Source organism: Passer domesticus, chromosome 17 (genome assembly GCF_036417665.1).
Source record: "Passer domesticus isolate bPasDom1 chromosome 17, bPasDom1.hap1, whole genome shotgun sequence".
NCBI classification, from domain to species: Eukaryota; Metazoa; Chordata; class Aves; order Passeriformes; family Passeridae; genus Passer; species Passer domesticus.
In genome coordinates, this window is record NC_087490.1 from 5,471,739 (window position 1) to 5,487,100 (window position 15,362).

Here is a 15,362-nt window from a genome sequence, read left to right on the forward strand (position 1 = left end):
CACAGCAAGTATAGATTTTAATCTATTTCAGTTTTTAACACAAAGAAATGTAATTTTTTATTTGCTACACTAATTGTTCTTGTCTGCTGAACTTCATTTGTATGAAAATTGAGATTTGCTTAAATGTACACCCAGCATTTAATGCTATTTCAATTATAAGCTATTACTCTGAAATTCATGTACTGAAGAGATAAGGTTGAACTACATGGTTTGGGTTTATACATAAGCTTTTAATGAACAATGGCAGGTTTGTGTGTACATCAAACTTACTTTGCTTATTTTGATCACATTTCTAAAGGTTGAACATAGTAGATCCTCTGGCATCATTTTTATTTACAGACCAAAGGAAAACAAAGGACAAAAATACTTCCTCCTTTCTCAGTGTAAGTCACTCATTGTCCCAGACCAGATGAACCAACCTGCAAGGGAATATTCTGTTCAGATTTCAAGAGGCAATTACAGTCATCAAAAGCTGATTAAGCATTAACAAAAACTCTAACTACAAGTGCTTAGACCAGTAACTCTTCTTATTCAGATTTTAACTTGTCCAACAGGTCTTTCTTATGTTTTGTAATACTCAACCTACATACTTAAGACCTGTACCTACATGTTGCATTATCCTTTCATATTTTAACACATTTAGGAACAAGTTTACTAAAACTGAAAATTATTTTTTCTTAAATCACTGTTTCTATATAACCTGAGCCATGCTACACTGCACGAGTATGATCAGATCCCAGTCCCTGCCAGCAAAAAGCCCAACTCCCCAAGTCCTTCACTCCTGGAGATTCTGCTGAACACCAGTGCTCACCAAATGCCTGCAAACAAGCACCAGAAACAAAACAGCAGAAGGAACACCACACCCACCACCATCAAACAAACACACACAGCTCTATATCTGATATTTATGCTCAAGAGGATATTTATGCTCAACACAATCAATATTGCTCTACACTGGTATTTACTGCAGTGACATAAACTTTATAACACTCTTTATACTTCCAACACAACAATATAATGGTTATAATGTAGTCCTCAGCAGATAGGTGAAAAAACTGTCCTTAAGGTAATCATCTGTACTTAAAAAGCAGTTTCCCTAACTTAGAGGTCTCCCAAGTCCACAGATGAAGCTCACTGCAGCAGGTACGGTGAATCTCTCACAAAATTCCTGAAAATCTGCCAGGCTGTGAGGAGCCTGTGCCCTGCCCTGCCTCTGCTCACAGGGGCCACTGCCAGCTGCTGAACAGCTCTGGGGACAGAGCAGCTCACTGCAAACCGACTCAGCCTCAAACAGGTCTGCTTGTCTCCAACCTGTCTCTGAGGTACCCCCAGTCCCATACAGGGGCTCTGCTCCCAGGGAAGAGAAGCCATACGTAAATGGCATTTCCCTCAGCTCCAGGTCTCAGAGAAGTTTCCACTAACTGTTCATTTGCCAGCAGGTCTTTGTGTCTCTCGGTGAATCTGACGCCCATTATGTATTTTGGGGTTTATCATTATACCACCCACTGCTGCATTCAGTGTAGCAGAATAAATAAATACAGTACTTGATAACAAAGTCACAGTAGGAGGAAAGCAGACTATAACACTGATCTTTTCCAGAGAAGGAAACTATTTGTGAAGCTCGTGTGTCACCATCAGTTACCCATTTCATAGACAATTTATTAGTTTCTCAATAAAACTGCTTCTATTTACTGTTCTTCAAATTAAAAGCCTATAGAATAATTAAAATTTAAAACCTTCAGAAGAAATAAAAGCTAGGGAAAAACAGCATTCCATTTTCATGTCCAATTCCACAAAAGATAAAACGCTTGGTGATTCACCCATGATACTGAAAACATGCCCTTAGAGCATGAGGCTTTGGCTCACCATGGCCTGAGTGTGTGCAGGAGAGTATGAAAGCACAACAGCACCTAGCAGCACAGAGCCTGGCGGGGCAAAAAAGGCCATGTGATATGCTCATAGCCAAAACACAGCCCACATTTATTCTCAAATCTAATTCCAGATCCTGAAAATTGGAGATTCCGAAGTTATAATCCCATCTAATAGGAATGCATCAGTTCCAAAAAGAAATAAATAATACATGTCAGAGGCATTGGCATTTTCTTTATAACCTCAGCATGCTGTTTCATGAAGTAATTAAAATTGTGACAGCATTCCAGCTGAAAACTGTAAATCCTTAATGAGTAACACTCACCAACATTCAGTATTACTCAGTGTTCTGTCATAGTAAGTTATGCTAGATCACCTCAACATCCATCAAAAGATTTTACAGCAGGGTAAGGAATGGTAGCAGTCTCCTTCCCCTCATATTCATTCTCCAGGTACCCACTCCCCAGAGCTGGAAGGCAGGGACAGGGAGCAGAATGAAGCCCCCATAAGCCAAGGGGAGATGTTCAGTGACCTGCCATGGCCACTTAGACACACACAGGTCTGTGGGGCTGGACAGATCCACCCAAGGATCCCGAGGGAGCTGTGGAAGTGCTCACTGAGCCGCTATCACTGACCAGCACTCCTGGCCAGCTCAGCTGGTCCCAGCTGACTGGAAATCAGCAGGAATGACAGCCAGCTGCTAGAAGGGCCATCAGGGGGATGGGGGGAATTTCAGGCTGGTCAGTCTGACCTCAGTGCCAGGGAAGGCTGTGGAGCAGCTCACCCTCCATGAATGGCACACACAGGACAGGCAGGGGATCGGGCTCAGCCAGTGTGGGTTTGTGAAAGGCAAGTCCTGCTTGACTAACCTGATCTCCTAGGACAGGGCGACCCACTCAGTGGCCCAGGGAAAGGCTGTGGATGTCATTTACCTGGTAGATTTCAGTAAATCTTTGACACCACTTGCTGCAGCATTCTCATGGATAAAGCTCATGGTTCAGAGGGTGAACTCCTCACTCAGTAAAAAACCTTCAGACAGACAGTGGGGCCCAGGGAGACCTCACCACCCTCTACAACCGTCTGGCAGCAGGTGACAGCAAGCTGGGGTCAGCCTCGTCTCCCAAGTAACAGGACAAGAGCAATTTGCCTTAAATTGCATCAGAGGACGTTTAGATTGGACATTAGGAAAAATTTATTCACCAAAAGGGTTGCCAAGCATTGGAACCGGCTGCCCAGAGAAATGGAGTCAGGATCCCTAGAGGTATGTAAAAGAGGTGTTGATGTGGCACTTTGGGACATGTTTTGCTAGTGGACTTGGCAGTGCTGGGTTAATGGTTGGCCTGGATAGTCTCAAAGGTCTTTTCCAACTGAAATGGTCCTATGGTTCTATATTTATTATACCTACACCATGCACGAGCTTGGAACTGACCCAGTTTTTCCTTGCTCACAAGTGTCATTCATTGCAATTCATTGTCTGCTCTTTGTCTGGAGGGCAAACTCAAGGCCAGGAAGGAAGGAAAAGAGAAAGAGAAATCAAAATAACTACCAAAAAAACGAAAGGAAAAAAAAAAAAGGAAAGCAAAGGCAGGGAACAGACACAGCATTCAGCTAAAGCAACAACATTAGAGCTTCTTGAATGGGAATCCTGGCTATAATTTTTTAAGACTTAGAAAATACAGACTTTGAGCTTCATGAAAGTGGGCACTTATTCACTGAAACAGAAAAAATGTGTTTCCCAATTCTCCAGCACTGCTAAAACCAAAGAGAAAACAGAACTAAGCTGAAAGAATACTGTGAATTAGGCAATGCAGCATTCCAGACTGAAAACCAGTTTATTTTCATAGTGAGAATACCAGGCTAAGCAACAGTCTTGCGCTTCTCCTCCCCCCCCAAAAACTGTTATATTATGATAATAAGTAAAGAGGCAGAAGGAGAAAGCAAAATACAGCACAGACACAAAGAGCAGTCAGCACAAACAAAACCAAAGCCATTGGTACTCAAGAAGCCTCTAATATGGCTCAAAACTAAAGCTATTGTCTCTCCACACTAACAACCTTGTTCAGGACCTGAGTGTTTTGTACAGCCTTAGGCAGGATTTCAGTGTTTTAGTACAACACTGACAAGCCACTTACACCTGTGCAGCACCAAATTTTTAACCCTTTCCCTAAAGAAAGCTGATCAGTGAAAGTGCCAATCACCTCACAAATTCACTAAACAATTTCAAGCAAGCTTGAGAGAAGTCAAGACCAGGAAAAGACAGCGTATGTCTTTCAAAAGCTTGCACAAGGGAAGGAAATTCTGACCTTCTTGAGCTTCAGAGGGCAGGAAACCCCCACACGGCTTGCACTGTTCAGCAGGTGCCAGCCTGCCAGCACACCTGGGTGTCACACTGTCACCAGGGGGGTGTTTTCCCAGCTGGCAGCAGAGGAAGTGGTGAGCTGGGGTAACTGAACCTTTGCAAAAGACCCTGCAGGACTCCAGCTCTTTTGATGGGCAGAGGGACACAGGCAAGACATGGCTTTATTAAATTAGTGTCAAGCAAGGGTACTACAGCAGAGGAGGTACAGGGACAGAGACTAGCCCACTCGAGTCCAGGTTTCATCAAGCCCCACTGCTTATGAAACATGCTCACAGGAAATAGTGCTAACTAAATAGCACGATTCCTCACACAGAATTTAAATACAGCCACACACACAACAAACTAATTCTCACAAGAAATTAAGCAACAAAGAAAAAGTCCATTAAGAAGAACATCAGCAAGTCATCAATTGTGTCCAGAAAAGGGCACCATCAACACCAGTGCTTTCTCCCCACAATCCATATACCAGGTCAGGGCAGATGGATTATCCCACCCACACCACAAATCCTTCAACTACCCAGGTTCCACAGCTCAGAGTACTTCTATATCTAAAGTTATTACCTGGTAGCTGCCCACCCAGAACTACACCCAAAAAAATCCAGGCTTGTGAGATGGTTCCTCTCCTCTTCCAGTATTTGCAAGATTAATACATCCTACACCAAGTCAGTTTGGATCAGTTTTTGTTCATAAACAAAACAAGTTTACTAAGAATCAGCAGATGAACAGGCTGTATTCCCTTTGACCAAATAAACTATAGGTGTACAAACAAACAAAAAATCCCTAAACAAAACCAACACAAACCCCAAGCCCACAAAAAAAACCAAACAACCAAACACTAAAAGCTAGCAAATACTCTACAAAAACTCATTTTCCTCAGAGGAAAAATTCAAATCCAAAATTTTACATGAACTGAATTAGTATTTTCTTTAGATCACGTTTCAACAAGAAGAGTACCCAGATGAAACACGATAACAGCAATTCAAGAACTGTCAGAGCAATCAAGGCTAATTTGTAGCCACCATTTAAATTGAAGTAGGAATTGCCAGATTTCAGCAGTATTACTTAGCAAGCCCATTTACTTTCAGCAAGACAACACATGTTCCTTCTTTGCAGGAAAACAAAAAAAGTTCCTATCTCATCTTTTTTTTTTTTTTTAGTACAAGATTCAGCAGTATTTAAGCATATTCCTTAAACTTTCAGCACATAAGCAATCCTAACAAATCAAATGAAGTGTACAATTTAAAGCTAAGCATGTACTTTAAAAACTCTGCTTAAGTAAAATATGAGGAATTGCAGTAGTCTTTAAAGCAAATAGGTGAAATCAGGTATTTTTTAATTACACCACTCTCCAAAAACTAACGTAATTTTTTAATTTTAAAACCAAATTAATGTGGAGGAGTTCTCTACAGGGCCCTAAGAAAGGTTTAAACAAGACTCTAACAATTCAGGGAGACAGGAAAGCTGTGCCTGAGCACTATTCAAATGCAGGTCACACTAAAAAAAGCTTCTGCTCCTGTTTCACTTTTGTTCACATCTTGTACAAGACTCGATGAGCAAGCACCTAGGACACTTGAGAGCAAAAATTCAATACACAGAAATATTATGACCTGAAATACAGAAACGCAGTTTTATCCTTGCACAGGAGCTGTGCAGGGGCTGTTGTGCACTGGAGCAAATGGCTCAAGCTTTGACCAGCATTTCCCTGCTCCACTGAAGGCCAGCACAGCAGGAATGTGGCCAATGTCAGCCCCAGCTCCGGCTGTCCACACGGGATGAGATCCTGTGCCTCCCTCTTCCCCAGCAAAACAAACACCTGAGGAGAAATTCCACGTATCCAACTCCTGAGTTTAACAGTTCTACCAGAAGTCAAATACAGATCCAACCCAGCTGTAAAAAACCACAGAATTCTCTCAGAATATTTTTCTCATCCCCCACATCTTCTAACAACTCAAGTACTGCCAGCACTCTTCAACATCTATTATGCCCATGTGTCAGGTACTATGCCACAAAATTTCATCTTTGCCATTTTTTAGCTGCCACCTCAATAGAAATACTACCTTCAATTCCATTACTGCTCAGAAAGACAAAGATGGGCACTGCAGCATTCTTGAATCATTTCCTCCAACCTGCTTACTGCCAAAATTCAGGTGGCATGGTGCTTCTACTTAAGTCTCTGATCTCCCTCCTGCAAGATTCCCAAGATTTCATGCAGATTTTCCCACATCTCATTAACAGAGCACTCGTATGTCACTGATTTTAACCAGTGAAGAGTAATTTAAGTGTATCAAATTTCCACAAATCCAACTGAGAGAAAACACAAATGCAGTTTTAACCATCCCCAGATTAAAACAAGCTGCAGTAAGTTTTAGAGGTTTAACACATACAAGGCAAAACACTACTTTGTGCACAAACTCAAACCCAGCAGGTGTTAGAAGCAGGGTTGTTTTCTTCTGAAGTGTATAAAAGATAAGTTACTTTTAAGTCAGAATAAATCGTTTTATTTACATTGCTAAAGAAATATTAACACAGACCAAAGATAGAAATGCTAAGGGACAACACCAATGCAGTTCTGCAGCCAGCTCAGAACACTCAGCATCATTCCAGAAATGGCACTTAATCCCATTTTTCTATTAGCTTTGACTTTGAAATAATTCCACTGGGCACCCAAGTAACTGGTCCTAGTGGGAAAGGTATGAGGAAGCACAACAGAAGCAGTGTATGAAAGAGAAGACAACACAGGAAAAAAGAGTTACACCGATGAAAATATGATTTTAAAAAAATCAGTTAAAGGACAAAAGAGCAGGGAATATCCCAAGAGCAGCCACCAAAAGCTACCTCTACATTTCCACCCCCTGAGCTGGCTGATAATTCTCATGCACAATACTCAATAAACAGAAGCTAAATATGTTAGACCAACCAATTTTAATTAAGTAGGAAGTTGAATTTATTTAATTTAGCTATAGATAATGAAGTAACTATCAATTGCCATTACACTTAACACCGTATTACTAAATTCTCTGAATGGCAGGAAAACACTACTAATTACTTTATCAGGAGATCCATTTAGCAAATACCAGTAAAACACTGTTCATGAAACCCAAAATTAGCAGGCTGAGCCTTTAAAACAAAGAAAAATCTAGTTTCACAGGAAACCAAAGATGCCAGAGGATTTCACAGTTCAGGGAATATGGATTAAAGGTTAATCCCAAACTCATGTTTTTAAGCAACTAAATTGCTCGAGTCCTGCTGCAGCAAATCAACGACTTCCCCACCCAATCCATGTTTCCTCCTGGACTCAGGATCCTCCACAAAACCACCTGGGAACTGCAGTGCAGACATGTGAGCCTGCCATGCAAGGATCCAGCACGGAACAGAAACCCTTCCAGAGAGTGGAAAGCCAGGAAGGGTTGGGCACTGGCAGGCACCCACCACACTTGGTGCTGCAGAAAACCTGGCACCTGAGCTGTCCTGGAAAGCTGTGAATCTGTTCTTTAAAGCTGCAGCTTATGAGGGACTCGTGCATTAGACTGCATTTATACAAGTAATAAGTTATAACTGCAGAACAAACAGACTGGTCACCAGAGTTATCAAAAGAATCTGGTGTTTGGAGTTTATCACAGGAAATCATTAACAATGTGCTTGACAAACAACTTCAGGAGTTGCCTGGGTTTGCCAGATTTCCTTTTGGGACAGGAAGATGGACAATCCCATCTCTTATACTCCTCCTTGCCATAACTTTCTATCAGCCTACACAGAATAAAAGATTAGCAAGGTTCTTCCCACCACAGGTTAACCCTTCAGATCACACAGGCAAAGATCTGCAGAGCCTCCAATTGAGCCTGCTGTTAGCTGTGCTCTGTTCCCTTTTTATCTAAGCTCTTCCTTGTCCTGGCTACCACTGCAAGAACCCAATGCACATGTCCACTTCAAAAGAGAGAACAACCCTGGGCACACACACTATGCCCTGAAGGGCAGGAGCTGTGATTCCACTCAGTTCCTTCTAGGTTCTGCTCCAGACAGAACTTTCAGCTCTCAGAAGCTCCACTCAAGAGTACACAGGTCTGCACTGCACAATGGAAAGTTCTGCTAATCACAAAAGAAGTTATTCATATGCACCTCACAGCATCAAACAAGAACTTATTAAAGTTGCAAGAAATCACCACGTAAAAACCCAGAGACCCAGGCATTACTCAAAGATGGACCACAGAGGTAGCTGCTACTCTTACATTACAATTCAACATCAACACCAGCCCTAACAAAGGTAATGCCAGGGGACAGAATGATTCATTAGAAGTCTTGACTGGTTTTCTGACATTCACCAGGGGATTTTACATCTTTCATACTTGGTATCTAAAATTCTTCAGCCTAGCTGTGCCTTTCCCCTCACATACAAGAAAGAAGCACAGCTGCAGAGAGCCTGTGACAGTGCTTTATCCTCCATCACTTCTGCTGTTCTGAGCTAACCTTCCCCAGCCCCCAGACCTACCGTAGGGACACACAAGTCATGTGTTTGCAAACCCCCAAGGTGCCCCTCTGCTTTATTATTTCTCAGAGCCAAAGCAATGCAAGCAGCCCTGCCCTGCCCACTGACTCCTTTTTTTTCCTTTACTTTGTATCCACAGCTAGCAGCAAATCCACTTGCACCTCAAAAATTTTGCTTTATAATTAACATCAGGAATTACCAGTCTTAAAGTATCAGACCTGCTAATAAGGTCTGATACCTTCTGCTTTGTCTCTCTGCTACACCGAGATCAGCCACAAAAAAGCTTTTTTGCATCCGTCAGCCTCGCTCTGCAGCTGTAAAAACAACAAACAGCAGAGCAGGGAACATCAGGATAAAAACTCAATAATAGGTAACAGTAGGAAGAAAAATAAAACTTAAAACCAGTAGATTAAGAAGCAAAGGGGTGAGGGGGAAATACACCAGACTGGAAGACAAGACAAGCCCTACTTTCAGCAAAATTAACTGAGGAGGTGTGAAAAAAACCCTTCTACCCCTCACTCCTAGAACCTTCCTCTTGGGAATTCACCTAAATACACAGACAGGAACTGCAGCTAGCAAAGACATGAACCTGAATAAATATCACTCACCACAGCTCTCACTGAGGTGGAGACAGTGAACAAAGAGCAAAATAAGGGTTCATGTTTGCCTACCAACAAAGTCTCTCCAGAGCAGAGGAACACTGGCCAGAGCAAATTTTATGACTGATGCATTTGGGTCTCCATTTGAATTAATCAATACAGTTGAACTGGACAAAACCAGACTCATCCAGTCACAGCACACCAGTGGATCACCTTGAAACTGTGCTGATCGTGGGTTTGCTTACACCTCTACTCTGATGAGTTCTGCCTTGCATGCAAGACCAACACCTCTTGACTAAAAGGCAAGGAAGGGTTAGCAATTTGAACACACGTGCCAGGTATATCGTGTCAAAACACCAACATCCCACCTGCAGGAGCACAACCACAGCTGCCAGCAAGCTCCCAAGTGTATGGGAAGTTCCAGCTGGGAGCTGGATGTGGGGTTTTAACCAGACCACTTGCACTGGCAAGTCTTTCTAAGCATTGCAGATTAAGTACGTTGTGCAATATTTTTTTGAAACAGAACTTGGGTAATAAAATTACTTCCTCTAGCTGGCTTTGAAGTGGAGAAAAAACGCTGCAAGAACAAGAACTCAATTGGCTTTTAGCTGCCTGGCAAATGCTCTAATAAGAAAGCCCGATGACCTACATTCACAAGGCTCTGTACTAAACCACTATTACAAAATCCAATATAAAGCCTGACCATGTTTAAGTGTCTTCCATTAGCAAGCAGCAGTATCTTGTTAGAGAAATATGAAAACATGTTATTGTCTTTAGTGATGATGATCTTAATTAACCCTGTAAATAGTACTCTGAAACATGTCAGTGTGGTCACTGCAGACTGTTTAAGCTCCCAATGCTACAGAAAGACACCAAAACCTCTGCTGCTCAGTGGGATGCACTGGGGTGTTAACAGAAAAAGAAACTTCTTAAATATTCTCAAACTGTGAAAGACTGAATTTATAACAACTTACATCTCTGATGCTCTTCCAACAACTGACAGAAATGCACTGGTTCAGAAACTCGGGAAAAATCTAAGCTAGCACCAGAGCAGCTTACTGCAACTCAGTTAACACACCACTGAAATATTTCCTCACACAGACATCAGCTCTCTCAGCCAGCTAGTCAGATAACCTGAAGCAGATGGGTTTGAGTTGTCCTGGAAAAGATTTTATTAAATGAAACCCTACTGTGGTAAATATCCCCAAAAAGCAACAGACAGAGCAAAATCGGCAAGTTTTTAAAGGCAATAATAAGTTAGTCTTTCACTCTACACCCATATAGTTAGAAGAGTTTGATACATTCAACTTCAATTCACATTAGCAGATTCCAAAAACAGTGAGTAACACAACTCAAGGAGAAATGCCCTACTTTGAAACAAAAAAAAAGAACACTTTCAAAAATGCACTATAAAGCAGGCAATGAGTCAAAACGAGAGGGATATGGTCAAAACAGAACTGGAAAGATGGAAACACTGGGACAAAAAAACCCAAAAATCTAGGTGGCAATTCTCAAAGGCTCAAAATTACCATTACAAGTCCACAGGCTCAGAAAAATCTAACTGTCCACAGTGCCTTCAGGAACCCAAGTCTGCCAGCTGGAGCCAATGTCATGGTATGTTGAAAGGATCTTGTGCTGTTAGTGATGGCAGTAGCACAAAACAGACTCATGTAACCAAGAGAGAGAGAAAAAAAAAGAGAAAATAAATTTGTATTTATTTCTTCCTAATTTAGTAAAGTCCACCTCACCCTAAATGCAGAAAAAAATAGGCCCGTGTAAAATCACTGCCTTTCAGATTGCATGAAAAGATACTACAGTTGAGGAGGCTTAAAAGAAGGTTTTATTTGTCTGAAGAGCACAGCAAGAACATGGATACAAAGCTAGTGTCAAATTAACATGGAAATACAAAGAGATGCCTGATCTGCCGGGACTGAATTGTGAAGGGACTACACATTCATCTCTGAGTACATAAAACCTCCCAGGGCTCTGCAGCACTCATCTGATAGCTCCAAGCACAGATTTAAGCTAAGCAAGCTGCAGGCATCCTTCCTGAACCAAAAAGACAGTTGCTACAACACACAGGTTTAAAGTAAAAAGGAAAGCAAACACCACCTGGGAAATAAATTCTAAGTCCAAGTACTCTTCTCCTTCTGTTGTCTCTCCCCAGAAGAGACCAGGGACACTTCTCCACCACTGATTAAAGTGGTTTATTTGGTTCTGTATGTCCTCTGGACCTGCATGAGCCAGGTTTGCCCTACTTGCACCTCATGTTTCAGGATGAAGCCATGTGCTCCTAATCTATCAAATGAGTGATTTGTTTGAGACAGCAGATTCAAGACACTGAATGAAGCAAACCAAACAAGCCAGGTGACATCGGCAGAGAGCTGTGAGGCCACCCAGAAGTGATGGGCTCTCCTCTGAGGAGGAGGGAGAGGCATCACCATGGACAGCTCAACCGGAGCCACCACGTAAACAGGATGGATGAGTCCACCCCAAACGGAACTCAGAAACTCCTCACACAGCAAGGAATTCCAGCTGCAACACTACATCCACGTGCATCACCTTGGGTTCAGGAACACATATGGTTTGAGCAAAATTCATGGAATGCTTATGGAGCTGCCAGAGGGGAATTCTAACACTACAAGTTTCAAAGCCAGTTGCGCAGAACCTGAGCAGATCAGTTTGCTCACAAGGACACTCCTGCCAGTGAGGCTACAGCCCCACAAATCTCTAAAGCAGGTACATTACACCTACAGCACCAGGGGAAAAGCATCATTCATCTTAACAAAATAAGTGAAAAACTTGCATTCATCCATCAAGCATCCGCTGCTGACAGAGGTACAGTATCAAACTGGAGTGACAAATGTGACACAATATGAAAAAGGCCATTTTTGAATTTCTAGGAGGCTACAATGCCCACCCCCAGCAGAGCTCAGGGTCAAGTCTGCCCACCTATAAAAGCACAGAGACAGCTCTGAATAAGCTGAACCCTTTCACCCAGCAATCCAGCAGCTTGTAGCACTTAGTGCCAGTGAAAGGAGCTGCTTGAAATCAGTTTTACATAGTACCTTCTCAGCCATAAAAGCCTCTAGCTGTAATAATACTAGGCTACCAACACAATGGGGGCTTTTTGACTACTTAAGTGCATATCATAAGCCCTGTACATACGCTGCACTGCCAAAAAAACAAAGCTAAAACAAAACAAGGCAGACACAGAGACATTTCAACACCCAAGTTAGTTATTTCAATAACTCTGCCTACACTGACCCAATTGTGTTTCAGCTCTGCTGGGAACTCGCTTAGACGCAGTTCATTAATACTGTTACGTTTTATTAGTCTGGGTCATAAACGTTATTTCTAAGAGAAAGAACAAGGGGCTTTCAAAGTACACCATGGCTCTTACTCTCCTATTTACTAGGAGCACGTATCTCCCAGGAACAGTCTCGTGGTGCGATGGGAGGGCAATTGCCAAACCTGCAAACCACCCCAGGCAGCCTCACGCTCTGGCTACTGATGCTCCTTGGCAGGAGCTGCCCCTGATACCCGAGGGCTCCGCCAAGCTCCAAGAGAGTTCAACACCCAGAAAGAAACTCCAGCTGAGCGATATACCCAGAAAAACTGTAGCTTTCTACCCGCAAACACCAACCATTTCTCCTAAGTTAATCATCTTAAGATTTTAAGCACCATGCCCAACAGCTAGCACACAAACTCCATCGCTGAATTATTTCCCTAAAAGAAGCACAAACAGAACCAGAAAGACGAACCAGGCGCGGCAGGGTTTGGTTGTTTTTTTTTTTTCTCTTCCTGGCAGGATTAAATGGCACTTTCGAAAGCAAGCATTTTGTCTGGCACCAAGGCCCACAGCACAAAAGCAGGTAAGCAACAAGCACCTGAAAACTTAGTCACCACATCTTCTGCGCTCATTACCCGCAGGGTTATGCAGATTTCTAGCCAAGCTTTCACACTTTGACACGAACGTTTTACCCCGGCTCCCAGGGCAGATCCAGGCTCTCTCGGATCCAGGCAGCCGGCACAGGGCACCGATGCTGGGCCGCTCCCGGCTCGGCTCGAACGCACAAAGCGGCGGCAAAGCGCAGCCCTGCCGGCGGGGCCGGCTCCGGGCCCCGACCGGGCTGTCCCCCCGACCCCGGGGCTCGCCCTGCCGCCGCCCCTACCTGGCCGCAGCGGCTCGGTGATGCTCAGCACCAGGAGGAGGAGGAGGAGGAAGGTGCCGCTGTCCGCCTTGGGCACCATTTATCCTCCGTTCATCCTCCCCCGGCACAGCGCCACAAACCCGCGGGGAGGGACGCGCGGAGCGGCGGGAGGAGGGGCCGCCGCCGGGCCCGCGGGGGGCCCCGGTCCGCACCGAGCTTTTCCCCTGCCCTCCCTCCGCCGTTCGCCGCCGCCCCGGGCGGAGCCGGCGGCCCTGGCTGCGGCGGGAGCGGCGGGAGCGGCGCGGGTCGGGCGGCCGCGCTGGGGCGGCTCGCAGGGCTCCGCCGGCGCACAAGATGGCGGCCGCGCCTCCCCGCCGCCGTGCCCGCGCCGCCACGCCCCCTCCCGCCGCGCGCCGCCCGCCCAATCGGCGCTCAGGGGGCGGGGCCGAGCGCGCGGATCAGCGCACGCCCCGCCCACTTACGGCGGTGGGCGGGGCCGGGGGGCAGCCGGCAGGGGGCGCTGGCCGGGCGGCCCCGCGCGCCCGCGACCCCCGGGAGCGCGCGCCGGCCCTGGGTGCCCCGGGATGGGCCCTGAGGGGAACTGAGAGACACTGAGGGACACTGAGGGACACTGATGGGCTCTGAGGGGCACTGAGGGACAGTGAGGGGCTCTGAGGGACACTGAGAGGCACTGATGGGCCTTGAGGGCCCCTGAGGGACACTGATGGGTACTGAAGGACACTGATGGGCACTAATGGGCTCTGAGGGGCACCGATGGGCTCTGAGGGACACTGATGGACACTGATAGACCCTGATGGGCACTGAGGGGCTCTGATGGGCACTGTGCCCCAGCACAGCCTCTGGCAGCCCCCCCAGGCCTCACCAGCACGGAAGCCCCATTACCCCCAGGACAGCCTTGCTCAGTTTGCTCTAGCTCCCCAGGGCAGCCTCTCTCAGTCTCCTCTTCCACCCAGAACACCATCTCCCTGTCCCCAGCCGGAGTGTCCTTTCCTGCTCACATCCATCACTCCCTGACAGCCTTTCCCATTCCCGCTGGCACAGCCCTAACCAGCTTCCTCTGTTCCCCGGGACAGCCTTCCCAGGTCCCCTCCATGTCTGCTGCCATGGCCTTTCCCTGCCTCTGCAGGGATTTCCCTGTGCCAGCGCCTCGCCTGCCCCACAGCAGAGGCACAAAGCTCTGGCCTTTCCCAGCCCCAGCATGCTCCCCTTGATCATCTTTTGCTTCTTCATTACTCCGGTCGCCCCTGCCCACAGCAGGATGAGACAGTCCCTGTTCTCATGGCTGCAGGGTGACAAGGACGAGCAGCACCCGGGGCTGGGACATTCCCCCAGCCAGCAGTGCCAGAGCCAGCCAGGTGTTTCCATAGCTCCTGGAAACATTGCCTTTCCAGCTCCCGGGCCCAGACAGAGAGGAAATGCATCAAGAGAACTAATTGTGTGGCTCAGGTCATTGCTAGTGGCCCTGCGTGTGACAGGTGCCATAGGAATTTGACCCTGGGTGTTGCTGCACGTCAGCGGGGCAGGGTGGTGGCTGTCCCTGGCTGGAGACAGTGGCCTGGTGCCACAACTCTCCTGGCACTGGATGGAGGTCAGCCCAGGTGGCATTTGGGATCAAAAGGCAGTTTTAGCATAAGATCCACTTCCCAAATTCATCTGGAATTTCCACTGACAAGGGGATGTGTTTGGGCAGCACCAGGACATAGGCTCAGCCAGGGCCAGACACAATGGCTGACCCACGGTCAGCAGAGAGCTGTCACCTTGCTCTGCAGGCAATTCCAGCTTTTTAGTACAACCTATTCAAAGTCAAAACCTGAGAAGCTCCCTTGGAAATGTTTATATATTTTTAGTATTTACAATGAGGTGTTTCCTACTCTTTT

General features: G+C 45.6%; 1 protein-coding gene across 3 annotated transcripts in view; it reads right to left on the minus strand.

The window, feature by feature from the left end:
• DGCR2 (DiGeorge syndrome critical region gene 2) overlaps positions 1 to 13,849 on the minus strand; it is a 42,266-nt gene extending 28,417 nt beyond the window's left edge. Inside the window, exon 1 of one of the 3 annotated variants that reach the window (XM_064393157.1) lies at positions 13,486 to 13,844. In XM_064393157.1, the coding sequence (XP_064249227.1) occupies positions 13,486 to 13,564 (79 nt within the window). In that variant the 5' untranslated portion in view covers positions 13,565 to 13,844. Of the gene's footprint in view, positions 1 to 13,485 lie in introns of all 3 variants that reach the window. The other 2 variants (XM_064393158.1, XM_064393159.1) reach the window with 2 other exon arrangements.
• Between the last annotated feature and the right edge of the window lie 1,513 nt (positions 13,850 to 15,362).